The sequence below is a fragment of the Neovison vison genome, chromosome 6 (genome assembly GCF_020171115.1).
Source record: "Neovison vison isolate M4711 chromosome 6, ASM_NN_V1, whole genome shotgun sequence".
NCBI classification, from domain to species: Eukaryota; Metazoa; Chordata; class Mammalia; order Carnivora; family Mustelidae; genus Neogale; species Neogale vison.
The window spans coordinates 224,153,151-224,172,753 of record NC_058096.1 but is presented as its reverse complement, the minus strand read 5'-3'; the positions used below and the strand labels follow the sequence as shown (position 1 = coordinate 224,172,753).

At 67.1% G+C, this 19,603-nt stretch overlaps 2 protein-coding genes across 4 annotated transcripts; one reads left to right on the top strand and one right to left on the bottom strand.

Moving 5' to 3' along the window:
- Positions 1 to 53: 53 nt before the first annotated feature.
- On the top strand, positions 54 to 12,071 carry PTBP1 (polypyrimidine tract binding protein 1). 2 transcript variants are annotated; one of them, XM_044254748.1, is made up of 15 exons: positions 54 to 158; positions 2,547 to 2,577; positions 5,715 to 5,790; positions 6,071 to 6,243; positions 6,325 to 6,471; positions 6,560 to 6,730; positions 6,819 to 6,929; positions 7,000 to 7,174; positions 7,390 to 7,467; positions 8,148 to 8,296; positions 9,387 to 9,420; positions 9,856 to 9,948; positions 10,053 to 10,269; positions 10,451 to 10,528; positions 10,621 to 12,071. In XM_044254748.1, the coding sequence occupies exons 1-15, from the start codon at positions 151 to 153 to the stop codon at positions 10,751 to 10,753; spliced, it is 1,674 nt and encodes a 557-aa protein (XP_044110683.1). In that variant the 5' UTR covers positions 54 to 150; the 3' UTR covers positions 10,754 to 12,071. The 2 variants fall into 2 exon arrangements, with proteins under 2 accessions (XP_044110683.1, XP_044110684.1); XM_044254749.1 differs by lacking the exon at positions 7,390 to 7,467.
- Positions 12,072 to 12,504: 433 nt separating this feature from the next.
- Positions 12,505 to 19,116, bottom strand: PLPPR3 (phospholipid phosphatase related 3). Of its 2 annotated transcripts, none has more exons than XM_044254745.1 (8): positions 19,112 to 19,116; positions 18,601 to 18,721; positions 15,832 to 16,017; positions 15,593 to 15,734; positions 15,328 to 15,523; positions 15,185 to 15,242; positions 14,912 to 15,085; positions 12,505 to 13,953 (listed from the first exon to the last, which is right to left on the bottom strand). In XM_044254745.1, exons 2-8 carry the CDS (start codon positions 18,673 to 18,675, stop codon positions 12,505 to 12,507), a joined length of 2,280 nt encoding a protein of 759 aa, XP_044110680.1. In that variant the 5' UTR covers positions 18,676 to 18,721; positions 19,112 to 19,116. The 2 variants fall into 2 exon arrangements, with proteins under 2 accessions (XP_044110680.1, XP_044110681.1); XM_044254746.1 differs by having other exon boundaries at positions 12,505 to 13,890.
- Between the last annotated feature and the right edge of the window lie 487 nt (positions 19,117 to 19,603).

Below are 19,603 nucleotides of genomic sequence, written 5' to 3'. Positions count from 1 at the left end.
CTCCCCGTGGCGGGAGCCAATGGGCAAAGCGCGCGGGGGACGTGTTCGGGCGTCTCCGCCATTTTGTGAGTCTATAACTCGGAGCCGTTGGGTCGGTTCCTGCTATTCCGGCGCCTCCACTCCGTCCCCTGCGGGTCTCCTCCGTGTGCAATGGACGGGTAAGTATTGTCTCTCCGCGCTCCCCGACGGCCGCCTCGCGCTCCATCCCTCCCCTCGCCGCCGTCCGGGCATCTTCGGGGCCGCGGGCCGCGCGTCGCTCCGCCTCCGCCCGGGTTCTCGGGCGCCCCCGGGGTTCCTCCTTTCCCTGGGCCTGGGGCGCGGCCGCAGGGGAGGTTGCAGGGGGCCGCCGGGCGGGCAGCGCCCCCTGGACTGGGAGGGGGTTGGCCGGGCCCGAGTCCTGCCCGTTTCCGGCCCCCGCGTACCTCGGCCCGAACGCACGCGGCGGCCGCGCGGCCCTTCCCGCTTCCCGTCCGTGCCCCGCGCGCACGCGCCAGCCTACGCGCGCCCCGTGAGGGCCTTCCCGCTCCCCGTACCCCCTTCGCGCGCCCGGTATGGCCCTTTCCGCTCCCCGTCGAGCCTCCGCGCTTGCGCGCGCAGCTCTCCGCGTCCCCTCCCTCCCCCCCCCCCCCGTTGGGCTTTGCGCGTGCGCGGTCTTTCCCGCCGCGCGGACTCTGTCCTGGGCCTCCCCCGCCCGCCGGGGGCTCGGGCGCGGCCGGGAGACGCCGCCCTCCTGCCCGGAAGGGTGCGGGCCCTCCTCCGCCTTCTCCGGCCGCCGGGCCCCTCCCCGTCTACCCACAAAGGATGGCCGCGCGCCCGGCCCCCCCACCCCCCCTTTGTTCCTGCCCGCGGGGGGCGCTCCGGGCCGGCTGTTCCCCGCGGGCAGAGCCCCCGGCGGCGGGGCAGCCGCTCGGGCCGGGGCCGTGGTGGCGCTGGCTCGTCGCAGGTCCTGGGACGCGGGGCCGACGTGCCTGTGTCGGAGGGCCCTTGGTGTTGGGGCTCTGCTGGTCCGGGGGGAAGGGGTGGGCGCTCGCGTGGAGCGGGCGCCTCGTCGTTTCCCCGTGGGGCGGGGCGGGGGCCGCGGCTTCCGGAGCCGGAGGGTCCCGCGGGCGGCGCGGCCTCGCCTCTCCGGATCCCGAGCGTCGAGCGCGCCCTCCTTCCGCCCCTGGGCTGACCCTCGGGCGGGGCGCGCGACGCCTGCCGGGTCACGTGTGCCGGGGCCCGGGGTTTGAAATCACCGGTTTCGGGCTGACTCGCATCCGGGCCTCGAGCGGGAGGAGCGCGGTCTGCTCGCGGGGCGCCGGCCGCACGGTCTCGGCCGTGCCGCGGCCTTGCCCAGGGAGGGCTCCCCGACCCCCGCAGAGAGGCCGTGTCTTGGGAGACCTCCTGCGCGCGAGGCCCTGCCAGGGAGTGGGAAGCCGGAGCCGCTCCGGATCAGCGCGCGAAGCTGCGTGCTTTTCATTCTTTGGGGTTTTCTGGGAAGCTGGTTTTTGGCTCAGGAAGGCTTTTTTAAAAGTCAGTTGATAACCGGTGCGTGGGAGGTTTTCTGTGTCGCGTTTTGGTAGCGGGAGGTAAAGGCCCTGCTGTGAAGGACCCCAAACGGGTTTGAGAAAGGGCAGGTGAGGGGTGTGGACCCCATGACCACAGCGGTGTTTTGAGTCCTGCAAGCTTGGTTCCCCGAGGGCAGGAGGGCAGGAAGGAACCAGGAGGTCTCCGAACCAAAGAGGGAAACAGTGGAGGAAGCTGGCTTTTGTCCAGGCCGGGGGGGCGCAGGGGCCCCTGCCAGGTCTGAGTCTGCGACAGCCTTTCCCTGGCCTGGCTGGGGGCCGCCGTGACCACACGGGTGGGTTTGTCCAGGGGCCTCCAGGCCTCGGCACACGGGTGGGTAAACCCCTTCCTGGAACGGATGCCTGTGGGTCGGCGAGGACCGGGTCCGTTTGTAGGTGCCACAGCAGTGCCCTTGGATGGTGCTGAGAGCGGAGGCGGGCAGGGCCGTGGGAGCCCTCCCTCCCGGAGCCGTGTTTTCTTCCCGCCTTCCGCGCAGCCCGCCTGAGGCGGGGAGAAAGTCCAGGCACGCGGAACCAGGTTGATGAGTAACCGTGTTAATTTTATGTGACCGCTTCTGCGGAGCTGCCCCCCGGGTCTCTCAGAGGCCTGACCCCAGGGCCTGAGGGCCTCTTTCACCTGGTCTGTTGCCCCGTTTGAAAACGTTCCCGAAGTGCTTCCGTTCCCGTGAACCAGGCCGCAGCGCTTGAACCTCCGCGTCCAGGGTCCGTCCTGGGGTTCTTGCAGGGGGCGGGGCCTGGTCCTGCTGGGAGGGAGGGAGCGGGAAGACAATGGTGGCTCCTCTTCAAGTGGGGGTCACGCAGGACGCCGCTCGCTTCCTGCCTTCCGCGGAGGGGGATGTTGTGCAGCCAGAGGCCACACTGCTGGCGGTGGGGGGGGGCTCCCAACGTCCCGGTGGCGGCCGCCGGGAGGGGGACGGCCTCTCCGGCCTGCTGAGATGGCGGCACAGCCGGCTAACTGTTGTCCTCTCTTTCTCTCTACAGCATTGTCCCAGACATAGCAGTTGGTACGAAGGTAGGCGCGCTGGCTCCGGTTCCTCCTCACGCTCGCGCACCCTGAGTTTGCGCTGACCCGCGTGGGCCCCTCTGCTCGCCTCCAGGCCCCCGTGAGGCCCCGCCCGGCGGCGTCACACCCGCCCCGGCCTGGGCCTTCCGGGCCTCGTGGGCTCGAGGGCCTCTCTGCCGGCAAGAGGCCGGCTTGTGGCCGCCCAGGCCGAAGCGGCTGCACACCGAGGGGACATGTGGTTTCCGTGGGCCGCGTCCACGTCTGGTTGTGCCCCAGGCGGCTGGTGGGGTGGGTAGTGGGGCTGGGACCGTCGGGGCTGCTGCTGCTGCTGCTGCTGGTCCACACCACAGAGCTTTTGCTGCGGAGGATTCCGCAGCCTCTTTGGAGGGAGGGAAGGAGCTTGTGTTACCTGTGAGTGGGAGGAGTGACAAAGGCAGGCTGGGCGGGGGAAGTCGGGCCGCGGTGATCCTGCCCCCAGTGGGGACCAGGCCTGGGTGCGCCCACGTGGGTGACCTGCGGGAATCCTGGGGCTGACGGAGCCCTGGAGCCCTGCCGCTTCGCCGGTTCCCAGCTCTGTCCTGGCGGTGGCTGGGAGCCGGGGGAGGTCCCCCCCCCCCCCTGCGGTCGAGGTTCCTGAGCTCCCTGCTCGGGCTCGGGTGACCTGAGCCGGCAGCCAGATGGTTTCTGGTCAGTCGGCCGTGATGCCTGGGCTGGGTTTCACTTTCCCAAGTGGGTTTTTGTCTTCACCCGCTGCCTGTCTTGATCTTCCTGCAGATAAAACCTGTTTGTTTGGCGGCAGGAGGGGGAGAGGGACTTTGATCTGGAGCATTTGTCACAACCGCAGAAAACGTCTGGGTTGCGTGCCGTCCTCCCCCTTCCGTGGGAGCCGCGCTCCAGCTGGGACAGCTCTTCAGCGGCTGTCCTTGGAGTGGTCCCCCTTTGGCCATCCTGTTTCCAGGGGACCTTTGCTTCCAGATTCAGAGCTGAACAGACAGAAGCCCTGGGGGTGTTCTGCTTGGGGCGGGGGCTGAGGCGCACTGCCCGGCGCTACTCCTCAAACCTGTGTCCAGCCTGCAGGGGAGGATGTGGCCAGCTGTGCGGGAAGGGGGTGCTGTCGGGGTTTTTAGCTCTCGATGGGAGAGGTGGTTACGCGCTGCTGTCCCGGCAGAGCAGCCCCGAGCTCAGGAGCGAGTACACACTTGAGGGTCTCATTCTGTTGATCCTAGATGGGTTCCGGGGTACGTGCCAGTGGGGCCTCCCAGCGCCGGCTTAGGAAGAGGGCCTGGCCTAGTGCAGCTGCGCGTGGGGTCTGTCCCTGCGGGCAGTCGCCCCTTGAGCCTCGTGCTGTCCCAGTGCCATAAGGTGCTGCTGAGCACCCTGGCCCTGTGTCCTGGGGGTGGGGGGTGGGAGCGGGAGCTGACAAGTGGTCCTCAGGACATGGTTGCAGGGGGACAGGGTGGCCAGGAATGCTTCTGCTCCAGGAATGCTGCTCCCGGCCCTACCCACTCCGGTCAGAGGCAGGTGCCCAGAAGCCCTTTCTAAGGCTGCATGGCTAACAGACGGGGGCTCCTTTGTGAGCCTGTGGGGGCAGGTCAGGGTCTCAGGCCAGAGACGGAAGGGGCTTTGCTGTGGCTCAGGTTAGTGGGATCTGGACGTGCCTCCCCTTGGTGAGGGTCCTAAATGCTCTAGGTCCTGGGCATGGGTGTCGCCGGACTCGGCAGTCCTGAAGGCCAGCGGCAGCTGGGGGGTGGTTTTTGATGTGCTCTGTGGTGTCAGACTTCCGCGCGGGACCAAGTCTTAACGGTTCATTCCTCTTTCTGAGCTGTGATGCCGATCTGTGGGCCTGTGGCCTCCAGAGCTGTGGGCTGGGAGGCCCTCTGCGGGTGCCGGCCTATCCTGGGGCCTGGGTCTGGGTTGTGACAAGCCTGCTGGAGCTCCCTGAGCCACGTGGGTCCACCGTTCCTGGTCCTCCTCCCCGAGGGCAGTCTGGAAGCATCTTGGCATTCCTGTGCTGCTCTCGCAGGCTGCTGGGCGTGGAGGTTCTGAGGGGTTGTCGGGCGCCGGCACCAGCAGCGGGGAAGCCCGAGCATCCCTAGGTGGCTGTGCCAGGCTGAGCGGGTGGTTCGGAGCAGGGGTGGAGACGCGGTGTCCTACAGACATCAGCAGCTGGAAAAGCGGTCTGGGGGAGAAGGCGTGAGGCTGCTGGCGGCCCGGCCGGGCTGGTCCTCCCCATCCCTGCCGCGGTGCTGGGCCTCGAGACTCTCTTGGCTCCCGGTTTTGCTTCCAGACATTCCTTGAGGAGTTACTCCTGGTTCCTGGTCATGGAGCCCAGGACACAGTTCTCGATCCTGGGGTCCGGTCTGCAGAGGGCAGAAGTGTTAGGTGGCAGCCAAGTCCACGTCCCGTGGGGCTCTTGTCGAGAGGGGCTCCGTCCTCGGGCCTCCGTGGAGGGACGGCTGCCTGCTTGCCAGGCCCCGGGTCTGTCTGACGTGCGCCACGCTGAGACCAGCAGGTGCACACGTTTGTGGAGAGACCGCGGCAGCCACACATCCCAGATGTCGTACACAAATGGGCCTTTGGGGTTCCTCAGGCCCTCGTGGGCTCCCCCAGGTGCCCCCACCCCTCACTGGACGGCACCTCCTGCTGCATCGAGGGGTAGTATTTCTGTCCAAAAGCCGTGAGGGCAAGGCTCAGGTTCCCTCAGACGCCTGGAAAATAGGGCAGTCTCCTGTGGCTAAGCCGAGTGGCTGCCACGGGACAAGGGGGCTTTGTTCCCCGGGCCTGCCAGCGGCCCTGTGGTTGTCGAAGATGGTCCCCCGGTCTTGACACGGGCAGGGCTACAGCTGAGCTCTCTAGGACAGTGGGTTTGGGCTCGTCCCTGTGCAGCCCTGTCCGCGCACACGGAGGGTCTGCAGAACGTGGAATGGCAGTGACGTACGGGCAAAGCCTCTGTAGGTGGTGGTCCCCTCCCCTGCTCTTGGAAGAGGAGCGGTGTTTGGGGTTAGGACCATGTGGCCCTGGTGAGGGAGGCATGGTCGCGGTTCCGGGTATCGCCATAAAGCCAGTTGGAGCAGAGAGGTGGGCACGGGGTCTTGGGGAGGTCCTCTGGTACTTGGCTGTGCCCCACACGCCCTCTCTCTTTCCAGCGGGGATCCGACGAGCTTTTCTCTGCCTGCGTCAGTAACGGACCCTTTATCATGAGCAGTAACTCGGCTTCTGCAGGTAACCCCGAGTGCAGTCCCCAGTTCCTGGCTTGGGGGGGGGTTCCTCCCGTCCATCCGCGCGTGCTCTGCTGCTTTGGAGGACACTTGGGTGAATTGGTCCTGGCTCTTCGCCCTGGAGCCCGGTTTGTTCTCACCTGACTTCCTGTGGACCGTCAGGCAGGCAGGGTGGATACCAGGCGTGGGGGCTGCCCTGTCCTTGCTATGGCTCGGCAGTCAGGAAGCTGGCTTCATCGGACCCGCATGGCGCTCTGTGCCCTACAATCGGCTCCTCTTTGCAGCAAATGGGAACGATAGCAAGAAGTTTAAGGGGGACAACAGAAGCGCGGGCGTGCCCTCCAGAGTGATCCACATCCGCAAGCTCCCGGGCGACGTGACAGAGGGCGAGGTCATCTCCCTGGGGCTCCCCTTTGGGAAGGTCACCAATCTCCTGATGCTGAAAGGGAAAAATCAGGTACCCGCCTCCGCCGTGTGAGCCCCCATTCCCAGGAGGGCCTCGGGGGTCTGGGCCCGGCTCATGCTCTTGCCCTGCCAGGCCTTCATCGAGATGAACACGGAGGAGGCCGCCAACACCATGGTGAACTACTACACGTCCGTGACGCCCGTGCTGCGCGGGCAGCCCATCTACATCCAGTTCTCCAACCACAAGGAGCTCAAGACGGACAGCTCGCCCAATCAGGCAGTGCGTCCCCGGGCAGGGGACGGGGTGGGGGGGGCACGGGAGCTGGGGCGTGGGACTCAGGGCCGGAACTGCCCCTCTGCCCCCACAGCGGGCCCAGGCCGCACTTCAGGCAGTGAACTCCGTGCAGTCAGGAAACCTGGCCCTGGCGGCCTCGGCTGCCGCGGTGGATGCTGGGATGGCCATGGCCGGCCAGAGCCCAGTGCTGCGCATCATCGTGGAGAACCTTTTCTACCCGGTGACTCTGGATGTGCTCCACCAGGTGAGATGGCGGGGGGCTCGCGGCTGCTCGGGTCCTGGTCCTGACCGCGGGGGTCCCTGGGCGGAGGCTGACCGCGCTCCTCCCGCAGATCTTTTCCAAGTTCGGTACGGTTCTGAAGATCATCACTTTCACCAAGAATAACCAGTTCCAGGCTTTGCTGCAGTACGCCGACCCTGTGAGCGCCCAGCACGCCAAGCTGGTGAGTGGGGCCCTGGGATCCCCGCCCGGCCAGCACGCAGCCAGGGGCGCTCACGGGCCTCTCCCCGCAGTCGCTGGACGGACAGAACATCTACAACGCCTGCTGCACGCTCCGAATCGACTTCTCCAAGCTCACCAGCCTCAACGTCAAGTACAACAACGACAAGAGCCGGGACTACACGCGCCCTGACCTGCCTTCCGGTGACAGCCAGCCCTCGCTGGACCAGACCATGGCCGCCGCCTTTGGTAAGTGCCGTGGGAGGCGAGGACGCATAGCTCAGGCTCTGCCCCAGGCGCCCCGCGGCGCTGGCTCTGCCCAGGGAGGTTGGTGAGCATTGCTCCTTGCAGGGCCACACGGCCCTCGGCCCAGGCCGCCTGCTGGGTGTGGGTCACGGACACACGCAGCCCTCGCTTGCTGCCGAGGCGGTGGGTGCGATGATTAGTGTCTCGTTTGTTCCTAGGTGCACCGGGTATAATGTCAGCCTCTCCGTATGCAGGAGCTGGTTTCCCTCCCACCTTTGCAATTCCTCAAGCCGCAGGTACTCAAACACTTGACCTGGGTCCCCAGCGTCGCTTGTGCATGCCCACGCACCTTTCCGTAGCTCTGCTTCCACGGGCAGCGGACGTGGGCGCAGTCTCGGGGGGAGCCCGCCTTCCCGGGGGCAGGCCTCTGGGTTCCCTGAGGAGCCTGGACAGGGCAGTCATAGGGCAGGGCCGTGCAGAGAACCTGCTAACCCGACAGTGTCTGGTCGGTTCCCTGAAAGCACGTCTGGGCGAGGACGAGGGCGCGGCGTTTGGAGGGCTGTGTCCCTCGTAGATGCGCTGAAGTGGTCCGGTGAGCAGGGCCGCGGGGGCGCCCGTGAGCGTCCCCCCGGGGGCCGGCCTGCACTCAAGACAGGCTGGGGCCTGCGGGGCCCGCCCGCTGGTCGTCTGCATGGGGACGGGCGCCTGCATGCACGCGCGGCCGCGGCCCGCCCGGGGCTCAGTGGTGCGTCCGTGGAGCCGAGCTGTTGTACTGTTGGGCGCATGTAGACGGGTCCAGACCCAGTGCAACCTGTGCTGTGAACAGAGGAAGGAGAAGCCGGCAAGGCTGCCCAGTGGGCACTGGGCCGAGTGGCCACGGGCTCCTTTGCACGAGGACAGGCAGGACCCGTGTTCGCCTCTTGGCAGCGAACCCTGGGCGCCGTTGCTCACCTCCCGACCACCCTTCCGTCCCCAGGCCTCTCCGTCCCTAACGTGCACGGGGCGCTGGCCCCCCTGGCCATCCCATCCGCGGCGGCGGCGGCGGCGGCGGCGGGCCGGATCGCCATCCCAGGCCTGGCCGGGGCGGGGAATTCTGTCCTGCTGGTCAGCAACCTCAACCCCGAGGTACGTGCCTCTTCCTTCCAGGCTGTCGATCTTGGAAGCACAAGCGGGGGAGTCACACTCGGGGTCTTAGTGCGAATGGCAACAGGCTGGGCTCCTGTCTGCCCCAGGAGCCAGGGTCTCGGGTCCCCCTGCGGGGCGCGGTGAGCCCCTCTGCACTGGCCCGCTCGCTGCCTCCTTCTCCGTGCTCAGAGTTCTCTCGTTCTTGACGCCTTGTCGACGTTTCCAATTCCGTAATACGCAGAGTCGTGAAAGCGGTCCTTAGAGTTTCTAGCCCAGCTGGGCGGGTCTGAAGCAGCCCGTGGGAGCGGGAGCGCCCCGCAGCCTCGGCCGGGGGATGGCCATGCCGTGCCCGTGCCCGCGGCTGCGTCCAGCTCCGAGAGAGCTCGGGTGAGCTGGCGGGGGCTCGCGGTCTAACTCGGGGAAGTCGGGACTGGCCTCAGTGAGCATTTCAGACTGTTCTGTCACCTGTCTGCCCCTCCTGTGACTTCCCGGCCTGGGGTGGCCGGCCCGCGGCTCGTCCGGGCCCGACACCAGCGAAGCCCTCCACTAACAGACTCCTCCGCCTTGTGCTTGTGTGAGCCTGGCGCAGGGGCCCGTCCGGCGGGCGCGCAGGAGGCAGCGGCCCCCCGGTCTCCTGCCCGCCTCGGGGAAGGGCCTCTCCTGCTGTGTTGCGAGGTGAACCTGTGACTTGTAATGTGTGTAGATCTTGACTGATGGAGCGCTCGTATTTCTTATGTATTTACTGACCTGTGTTTTTTTGCTACTTTTTTTCTTTTCTCCCCTTCCCCTTTCCCAATTTGTTTTCTTGCCCTGATCCGGAATTTCTTTGCCAACTGACTGCACGGTTCTTCTGCTTCCTGTTGTTGCTTGAAACAAAACAAAACCATAAATAAATAAACAAACAAAATTCCCCCTCAAACCCTGCTCTCCGGAAACCAACCTGCCCTTGAATATTAACATCTTGACAACTTCATCATCCATCAACCTGCACGCCTGCGGGGCTGCCTCCTCGTGGTGGACGATTGGCATCTCGCCCCCTGACCTCTCCCTTTCCCTGTCCCTCGCTGCCTTGCTCTGCTGTCCTCTAAAGAGAGTCACACCCCAAAGCCTCTTTATTCTTTTCGGTATGTTATCATTCACACTTTTATTACCTTGTTTTCATTTAATGGAGGTTATTTTTGACGCCCTAAGATGTACTATGAGTTTGCAGTTGGGCCCTGGGCCTCGTTACGTGGCTTGCCTTCGGTTTGCGTATTTCCCCGCCTCCGTAGACGCATGGTTTATGCCCTGCATGCTTTTCGAAGAGTTAAAACGTGTCGGTAGCATGCTAAAGTGATGGTTCTTGGCCATTGACCTTTCCTGGATTTTAGGACTTCTCTGCTGAAGGTAGTCCTCCTGGTAACACTCCCTGTGGTAGACGCAGGGCCCAAAGGCAGAATAAGCAACCTTCGGGAAGAGCCGGCCCTCTGCGGGGTGCGCGGGGCGGGGGGTGGGGATGCTGGCAGGGGAGGCGGCTCGGGGCCGCAGGCGGCTCAGTGCCTGTCCTTGTGCTCTTGAAGGCGTGTACGGCGACGTGCAGCGGGTGAAGATCTTGTTCAATAAGAAGGAGAACGCGCTGGTGCAGATGGCCGACGGGAGCCAGGCGCAGCTGGGTGAGGCGGCAAGGCCCGGGGCCGTGGTCGGGCGGGGCATCCCCGGGCCGGTGCCCGTGGCACCTGCAGTCACACATGTCCCACCCCTGCACCCCCCCACCCAGCCATGAGCCACCTCAACGGGCACAAGCTGCACGGAAAGCCGGTGCGCATCACGCTGTCCAAGCACCAGAATGTGCAGCTGCCCCGTGAGGGCCAGGAGGACCAGGGCCTCACCAAGGACTACGGCAACTCCCCGCTGCACCGCTTCAAGAAGCCGGGCTCCAAGAACTTCCAGAACATCTTCCCGCCTTCGGCCACCCTGCACCTCTCCAACATCCCGTAGGTGCCGGGCGCGGTTTGAGGGGGGGGCCCTCCCGGTTGTATTCGGAACTTCCCTGGCTGCTAGGGGAGGGGCTGGGGCACGCCTGTTGGACGTCCTCCCTGGGCCCTCTCAGGCTCTCGGCGCCCCTCCAGGCCCTCCCCGGGAGGCAGCCGTGTTCAGCCCCCTTCTCCCCGCCAGGCCCTCGGTGTCTGAGGACGACCTGAAGATCCTTTTCTCCAGCAACGGCGGGATCGTCAAGGGGTTCAAGTTCTTCCAGTGAGTGCCCCCTGCCCCCCCCCAGCCCTGTTCTGCCCTCGGGGGCCCACCCCCCAGGCCCACCCTCACCGCCCTCACTCCCCGGCCCCCAGGAAGGACCGCAAAATGGCGCTGATCCAGATGGGCTCCGTGGAGGAGGCCATCCAGGCGCTCATCGACCTGCACAACCACGACCTGGGCGAGAACCACCACCTGAGGGTGTCCTTCTCCAAGTCCACCATCTAGGGCTGCCGTGGACCAGCCTGCCGGTGCCCGGCCACAACTTCCATCATTCCAGAGAAAAGCCACTTTAAAAAGCAGCTGAAGTGACCTTAAAAGACCAGAGATTTTATTTTTTTAAAAGAGAAATCAGTTTACCTGTTTTTAAAAAAATTAAATCCGATTCACCTTACTTACCCTGGGGAGATGGGGTGCCGGCCTCAGGCTCTCGGGGACTAGTGGACAGTGCGCCCTGCTCCCCTCCCAGCCCCCCGAGCCCGTGCCTTGTGCAGCCTCTGCGGGGTGGGCGTTCCCAGACCTCGACTCGGCTTTCCTGTGCCTTACAACCCACTGCTCTGGCGGGGCCCCCTGTGGGGGGGGGGGCCTCCCGCGTGGGATCATGTGCCTGGTGCAGCGGGGGGCTGTGAGCTGCAGGGTCCGGCCGGCACCCCAACCCGTTCAATCAAGTGTGTGATTCGCCCCAGCCCCAGGGACCCTGACCCGGGGCAAGGCCCCGTGGGCACCGGCCACCTCCAGCTCTGAGCTCCGCCCCCCAGAACCTCTGTATTACGCTTCGACGCAGCTGCAGAGTCTGTGCCCAGCAATATTTCAACTTGACCAAATACTCTAATCTCATTTATATGCAAAAGAGATAGTTTTAAGTAACTTTTTATATAGCAAGATAAAAGTGTGCGTGTACTCTCCGTTTCCTCGTGTACCACCTTGCATACTGTACTTTCGACCTTATCCTTGTGCTGAAGTCGTGGGGCAGGATTCAGATTCCAGGGCAGGCCGGCTGGGGGCCGGTGCAGGGGAGCCCCGGTCTTTCCCGAGGACACCCCCAGATGCCTTACACCTAACGGTCCCCCCACCCCCACCCCAGGGGGGGACAAGCGCTCTTAAAACGTTCAGGGTTTCCGCTCTCCTGCAGATTTTGGACCAAAGTTTTGTTTGTTTTTTTGTCTGCCTCTAACGCTGGGGCCCCAGGAAGAGGGACAGCGGCCCCCGAGTCTTAACTGTCTCCTGCCCGTCGTCCTGCACTCACGGGTCCAAGGGGCTCCCCTGTGAGCAGACCCCATGCTGGCCAGCCCCTCCCTCGGGCCTGGACCCTCGAGTTTCCGTGTTGGGGTGGAACAAGGGTGTAAATATTTATAATTTTTTTATACCTGTTGTAAAACGAGGGGCAGCAAACATGGTTTTTTATAAAGGTGACACAGATGTATATTTTGGTAACCCACAGTTACAGGCTCAGTATTGTAACGGGGAGCGCGGCACATCCCACGGCCCCCCCCCCAGCGGCTTGTAATGCAGAGAGAACCGAATTAAAGCAATTTTACAACTCCTACCTTTTCTGTAGGCTCTTTTCTTCGGTGCGTATTGTAGAGGGCAGCTGGCCGGTCTGCTGGACTTGGGAATAAATGTCTCTGCACCCTGCCTTCGCTCTCCTGTTCCCCTTCCGTGTGAGCTCCGCTGCTCCTCTCGCTGCTGAGGCCGGTCGGGCTCAGGGGAGCCGGAAACGTGGGTGCCCAGGGTCTGGCCGCCTGCGTCTGCCACCCCCGCCCCCAGCTGCGGGTCAGGATCTGGCTCCCCGCACCCCGTCCCTTGTGCGCGAGAGGAGGGGGTGGGGGGTTGGGGGGGGACGGTCCGCACAGCAGTGACTCAGCCAGGACTCTGGTTGCTTTCGACCTTTTATTGTCTGAGGTGAAGCCTCCTCCCCCCTCCCCCGCCCGCCCTGTGGCCTCCACCCACGCCCCCATGCGCCATCTCAGCCCCCCCCATCAGTCCTTGAACCTCCGGGCCGCCTGCATCTTGCGGTAGTAGCTCTCCGCCTCCGCCTCGCCCGCGGTCTCGCCCAGCACCAGGCCGCCGGCCTTGCGCCTCAGCGTGGACTCGCGGCTGGCGGGGCCCAGCGCGCCGTCGGCCGCGCCCAGCGGGGGCAGCCCCTCGCCGGTGGCCAGGTTCACCGTGGCCACCGCCCCGAACCGCGGCTCCTCTTGGTCCACGTCACTGATGGACGAGCCGGGGGACAGCCCTGGCGGCTTGGGCCCGACGCGGAAGCCGCGAGCCAGGTCCCCCAGCTCGTAGCCGCCCTCGCCCTCCACGCCCTTGGCTGCGCCCCCCGCCGTCTTCCATTCCCAGGGCCCGTTCCCCGCGGACAGGTGGACCACGGGGTGGTGGGGCGCATGCGCGTCGATGGTGACGATGCTGGCCGAGTCGCGGTCCGACGGCGAGCGGTACTGTGAGGAGTCGGAGCTGGCGCTGGAGGACGAGGCGGGCTCCGCCAGCTTGGGGCCCGGCCCGCCCGGCGCCCCCGGCGCCTTGGACATGGCGATCACCTGGAGCAGCCGCGGTGGGTTGGCCACGCGGGGCTGTGCGGAGGCTGCGGCCGCCGCCGCCCCACTCTTCTCTGCCATCATGAGCCACTTGGCCCGCACGGTCGCGCTGCTCTTGGGAGACAGGCCCGTGGCCGCCTGCGCCCCCTCCTCAGGGATGTGCACCAGCGGCTGTGGCCCGGAGCGCGGGGGTAGAATGACCCGCGGCCCCAGCCCCGGCCGGGCCTGGACGGTGGGGTAGAGTGAGGGTGGGGCTCGACCCCCTTCCTCGCCCTCCTCCTCTTCCTCCTCCTCCTCCTCTTCCTCCTCTTCCTCCTCCTCCTCCTCTTCCTCCTCCTCTGCCATGGGCTCTGTCGGTGCCCGCAGGTGGCCGGGGCTGGCCTCGTCCGGCAGCCCTGCCAGGCCTCGGCCCTCCAGCGACTTCTGCTTCCACTCGCTGATGAGCTGCTTGGAGCGGGAGGCGTCGAGGGGCACGTGGATGGTCATGTGGCGGCGAGCAGGGTCATCGAGCGAGGGTGTGCTGACACGGGGCAGGGTGTGGCTGAACGTGACCATGTTCTCCTTGCCCATGGGGCTGCGTGGGGCCAGCAAGTCCACGTCCACACTGGCCCGCTTCAGGCTGCCCAGGGAGGTCTTCTCTCTGGCTACCGGCCGGGGCCCGCCTTCCAGCCGCCCCGGTGGGCCCAGCTCGTCCGTGCTCACGGACTTGTTCTGCTGGTACACGGAGTCGTGGCCCCGCTGGGTCAGTGCCCGCAGCGCGTCCTTGGCCGGGGCCAGCGCCGTCTGCTTCTCTGTAGTTGGGGCCTGAAAGTTGCCCACAGCGTGGCAGGCCTGGGGGTGAGGCGGGGGCTGAAGACCAGACTGCTCACCGGGCAACAAACCTGCCGAGGCGGTCTGAGGGGAGAAGGCTGGCCCTCGGTGCAGATTCAGAGGGCAGAGTCCCACCCTTTCCCCAGGACGACAAATTCTGGTCAGGCCACTCATGCTCTAGACACTCAGCAAGTTGCCCCTGAGACTCGGACTCCCGCATTCCAAGGAAGGAGACCCAGCAGAGTCCGCCCAGCGCAAGGCCAGTCCTACCCCCTCCCACCTCCTCGCTGGGGGTCCGCATCACCCGGCTCACAGACCTCCCCAATCCCACCATCCCTTGGGGACCGCCCCCCCACCTCGGACCTACCCCTGGGGGCCGGCCTCCGCCCTCGGCCCGCCCCCCACCTCGGGCCTCCGCCCTTGGACCTCCCCCTGGGGGCCGGCTTCCGCCCTCGGACCGCCCCCCACCTAGGACCGCCCCCTGGGGGCCGGCTTCCGCCCTCGGCCCGCCCCCCACCTCGGGCCTCCGCCCTTGGACCTCCCCCTGGGGGCCGGCTTCCGCCCTCGGACCGCCCCCCACCTCTGGCCTCAGCCCTCGGCCCGCCCCCCACCTAGGACCGCCCCCTGGGGGCCGGCTTCCGCCCTCGGCCCGCCCCCCACCTCGGGCCTCCGCCCTTGGACCTCCCCCTGGGGGCCGGCTTCCGCCCTCGGACCACCCCCCACCTCTGGCCTCAGCCCTCGGACCGCCCCCCACCTAGGACCGCCCCCTGGGGGCCGGCTTCCGCCCTCGGACCGCCCCCCACCTCTGGCCTCAGCCCTCGGACCGCCCCCCACCTAGGACCGCCCCCTGGGGGGCCGGCCTCCGCCCTCGGACCGCCCCCCACCTCCGGCCTCCGCCCTAGGACCCCGCCCCCCACCTCGTGCCTCCGCCCTCGGACCGCCCCCCCATCTAGGACCGCCCCCTGGGAGCCGGCCTCCGCCCTAGGACCCCGCCCCCAGCTCGGCGCTCCCCAGACGGGGTCGGCCTCCCCCGCCCCCTCACCAGGTAGGCGGCGATGCCAGCCCCGATGAGGAAGCCCGCGTAGACGTCCACCGGGTGGCTGCGGTACTGCGTGATCTGGGTGAGGCCGCAGACGCCCGCCGCGATGGCGAAGGCGAACACCAGGATGGGCTTGAGCAGCTTCGTGGTGTCGGAGATGACCGAGTTGAAGTACATCTGGGGGGCGGGGCGGGTCGGGTCGGGTCAGAGCGCGGGCCGGGGGCGGGTTGGGTCGGGTCGGGTCAGAGCGCGGGCCGGGGGCGGGCCGGGACTCACCGACACGTAGACCGCGGCGAAGGCGGACAGCGTGGCGTGCTGCGACGGGAAGGTCTTCCTGGAAGAGGCGGCGGGTGAGCGCGGGGCGGGGCGCTCCGACCCCCCCCCCGTCCCCCCCGCACGGCCGGGCGCGGGCGGCTCACCGCGCAGACAGGATGGCGTGGGTGTCGTGGCCGGCGCAGATGTCCTGCGTGATGTAGGGGTTGGCCTCGCACGACGTGCCCAGCAGCGTGTAGTTGGGCTTGCACACGGTCAGGAAGAAGGGCGCGTGGTAGCCCGTGGCCAGCTGGATGACGTCGGTCACCAGGGCGGTGGCGCACAGGCCGAACACGTGGACGCCTGCGGGGCAGCGCGGTCAGGCGCCGGGGCTGGGGACGGGGAGGGGGGGTCGGGGGGGGGGCGACTCACCCACGAAGCGCACGGTGCGCCGCAGGAAGGAGTTGAAGCTGCAGCCCCCCGCGCTGATGCTGCCCTCGGCCCCGCCCGGGCCCCCGCCGCGGCCCCACAGCCGGGACTGCGCACAGTACAGCAGGCCCTCGCCGACCATGATCTGCCCGATAGCGAGGTGTTCAGCCGGGGCGCCCGCAGGCCAGCCGAGGCCCCGCCCTCTCCCCCGCCCCCTCCCCCGCCCCGCGCCGGGCACTCACCGAGGCGGCAGGGGCGGCGAAGGCCAAGCTCAGGAGCATGAGCAGCGGGATGAGCTCCTCGTTGGTGCCCACGTAGGGCATGGAGAGCGCGCGGTCGTAGCACTGGAAACCCACCTTGGCCGGCGTGAAGAGGTCCGTCAGCTCCAGGAAGTAGAGGGACACGATGGACGATGCCACTATGGGGAGCTGGGGGGGGCAGCGGCCAGGGTCACCCCACCCTTGCTCACCAAGCCCCCATCCCTCCCCATGCAGCCTCCTGGCCCTGTGGTCCATCTGTCCAGCCGTTAGCCATCCTCCACTCCCCCCCCCACCCCCCCACCCCCCCCACCCCCGCTTGCAGCTACTGAGCTCAGATTTGAGCAGGACCTTCTGAAGGACACTGGCTCTCCCTTCCGGGCCACGGGTCTCCAGCCAGAGCACCCACAGGGGCCAGGCTGGGGCTGGCACTATGGGGACTGGGTACGCGGGCGCCGAGGGGAAGGGGGGCCTGGCTGCCCCAGGAAGTAGCCCTCTCCATTTCATGGATGGCGAAGCAGACGCAGGTGAAGCCCAGAGAGGCCTCCGTGTTCACTTCTGCCTTCGACGCCACTTTCACGGGGGTCCTGGCCCTCCGTCCAGCCCTGACTGGGGGTCTCCAGAGGGAAAAACACCAAAGCTGGCCTTGTTAAGGAGCTGGCTCTTGTCCAAGGAGCACTTATTGAGTGCTCCCTGTGTGCAGGAATGAGGCCCAAGGCAGTTAAGCGACGGGGCCCCAGGCTTCTTCGGGGCTTGAATCCTGGTTCCGCCGTCCCCCTTGCCTCAGCTCCCTCAGCTGAAAACGGGAATGGTAATCACCACTTCCCAGGGCTTCAGGACAGAACTGGATGAATTGAGTTTACAGAAAGCGCCTACACAGAACCCAGCACATGCGGGGCGTTTAGTTATTCTCTCCTCCACAACCATGAGCACCATCGGACTGGGGCGGCCGTGGACAGTGGACAGGGTTTCCGGCAGGGCCTGGGAAGTGCGTCCATGGGTCTGTCCTGCTCTGCGGACATGGCTTTCCAAGCTCCCAGGCGGTGTGGGTGCGGCCGTGACACCTGCCTGGCTCCCGCTGGGGGCCTCTGCCCCAGCCTCCTCCCCGCCGGCAAGGCCTGCTCTGGAGCCCACCACCCCCAGAGGGTCTCTGTGCACCTACTTCTTGCATCTGGAGACCTGGAGACCAAGGAGCATATGAGGCCCACAAAGCACGATGCCCCGCCCCCGGACTTGTGTGTGTGAACACACTCAGGAAAGAGTCACAATCGGAGAAAAGCAAATTTTGCGCAGACACGGGGCCTTGCGAGCACCCGACTCGTCAGCCTCCGAGGGCCACTAGCACGCAGTGCTGATGCCTGGTGGTAACGGGCACGGGCGCCCCATGAAACGGCCTGGCCTCCACGGTGGGGGGCCCTCTAGGGCCCGTCCCCAGGGGTCGGATCTGCAGAAAAACTCACGTGGGGCAGAGGGTTTTCCTCCCAGGAGCGTCTGGGACAAGCCCTGAATGTGCAGCCGCCCTGAGCTGGGGGCCTGCAAGGAGAGGGCTCCCTGGGAAACAGCCAGGAGCAGAAGCTTGTCTAAAAGGGGGGGGGGCATCTGGGGGTCTCCGTGGGGTAAGCCTCTGCCTTCCGCACAGGTCCTGATCCCAGGGTCCTGGGATGGAGCCCCACATCGGGCTCTCTGCTCGGCGGGGAGCCTGCTTCCCCCTCTCTCTCTGCCTGCTTGCGATCTCTATCCGTGTGAAGTAAATAAATACAATCTTAAAAAAATAAAAAATAAAATAAAAAGGTGGTGGGGAAGGGCTCAAATCTGATAGATTTGAGTGGGCGTGGAACTCTCTGGAAGGATGCAGGTGAGGAGGACCGGGGTGCAGAGAACCTGGGGGGCGTGAGGAGGACCCTGGGGAGGGGTGGTGAGGAGAAACGGGGGGGGGGGCGGTGTGGGGGGGGCGAAGAGGACGGGGGAGGGGGCGCGGTGAGGAGGACTGCAGTGATCCGAGAAGATGGGGATTTGAATGCAAATTTGAAAAACAACCAGTTTCTGCTCCTTGTGGAGGGACCCTTTGGCCTGGCCCTAAGCCACTGACTCTGTGACTCTGCGGGGGAGGGGGTGTTGCCCAGGACCGGGAGTCCTGTCTGGACCCCTCCATGGAGGGGCTTCCCCCCTACCCACGCCCCGGGTGGATGCGGGGGAGATGTGGCCACAGGATGTGTCCCAGGCTGGACCAACCTCCCCTGTGCCGTCATCAGCACTGAGTATGTGCCACCTGACTGCATGGAAAGTCTCTTCTCCTCAACACTCGTAGAGCCCTCGCTGTGTGCCAGGCCTGCTCCGGCCAAGGCTTATGCGACGCCAACCTCCCGCATTAGCAGAGGAGGGCTGGGAACTCAGACCCCGAGGCCTCACAGCCCACCCGCTGGAGGAGGACCCTGCAGCCCAGCCACCGGGTGGCCCCGGGGCCTTGCTCAAGCCCTCCCTCCCCCCACTCCCGCCAGGTGAGCTACCGACCGGGACCCCAGTCTGAAGGTCCCACTCCCCAGCATTCACCCAGGCTGTTTCCTTAGCCCGGAACGCGCGGCTGGGCCTCCCGAACTCCTACTCCGCCTGCACAGCCCGACTCCTCTGACCCGCCACACCCGGGCACCCGGGCTGTACCCACCCCTGTCCTTGAGCCGCAGAGGCCCCCGAGGGCGTGTGGAACCGGGGCCTCCGCCCCGCCCCCACCGGTACGACGCCCCCCGCCCCCCTCACCTCCACGAAGTAGAAGCAAGGAAGAAGCGTCATGCTGTCCTTCGGGCTTTTATTCTTCTCCTTGGTCGCGATCATGGTGCCGCGGGCTCCACAGGCCGTGGCTGGAGGGGACAAAGGCGCGCTGGAGGAGGGGAACCGCAGGCTGAGCCCTGGCTGGGGGGGACCCGGGGCCCAGCGCCTGCAGCGGAGGGGCGGGCACAGATGCGCAAGAACCGCCCCGGGAAACTGAGGCTGGGGGAGAGGGGCGCCCCTGCGTCCTCCCCCTCCCCGACGCCGCGCAGTGCGGCGCTGCCAAACAATCCAGCTGCCGCGCCCCCCGCCATGCACCGCAGATGGGGGGTGGGCAGGGGCCCAGTAGAGGGCGGGGCCGGCCGGATTTAGGAGCCCCCCCCCCCCAGCCGGCTGGGGCCGCTGCCCGCGTCAGGGCGGGGGGCCCCCGGGGTGGGGCAAGGAGGGTCCCGGCGGCCGGAAAAGGGGTGCGGCCCGGGCCCTCCGCCCGCAGGCCCCTCACCTGGCGCGCGGGCGCTCGGAGGGCGGAGCCGGCGGGCGCGCGGGGCGGGGGCTGCGGCGCGGCGAGCACAAAGCGCGGCCCCTCCCCCGCGGGGGCGGAGGGGCGCGGCGCGCGCCCCGGCTGGGAGGGGAGGGGGCCGCGCCCGGCCCGAGACCCCGCGCCCGCGACGGCCTACGTGCGGCGCGAGGGGCGGGGGCTCTTTGTCTCGGCGCGTCGGGGGCGCCGCGCGCGTCCGTCGCCGGGGTGGTTCCCCGGGCGCGCGCCGGGCCCCCGCTTCCTGCGTCTGGGGACCTCGGGGGTCTCCGGGGTCTCGGGTCCCCGTAGGGACGGACTAGGGCCGGGGTCGGCGCTCCCCTCCCCTGCCGGGCCCCTCGCGTCGGCCTCGGGAGCCCCCTGGACGCTGGGCGCGGGGCGGGGTGTCTGGGTCCCGGGGTCCCCGGCTCTCCGTGTGTCTCGCGGGGTCTCCGCCTGTCTCTGCCCGCCCCACGCCCG

Bases quoted from the DNA above. Each gene is read 5' to 3' on its own strand.
- PTBP1 (XM_044254748.1), top strand. The intron at 6,244-6,324 runs GTACCCGCCTCC...TTGCCCTGCCAG, and splicing joins TGCTGAAAGGGAAAAATCAG to GCCTTCATCGAGATGAACAC. The intron at 10,270-10,450 runs GTAGGTGCCGGG...TCTCCCCGCCAG, and splicing joins CTGCACCTCTCCAACATCCC to GCCCTCGGTGTCTGAGGACG.
- PLPPR3 (XM_044254745.1), bottom strand. From the start codon at position 18,675: ATGATCGCGACCAAGGAGAAGAATAAAAGCCCGAAGGACAGCATGACG. The intron at 15,735-15,831 runs GTGAGTGCCCGG...GCTATCGGGCAG, and splicing joins TCGCCGCCCCTGCCGCCTCG to ATCATGGTCGGCGAGGGCCT. The intron at 13,954-14,911 runs GTGAGGGGGCGG...TTCTCCCCTCAG, and splicing joins CTGGCATCGCCGCCTACCTG to ACCGCCTCGGCAGGTTTGTT.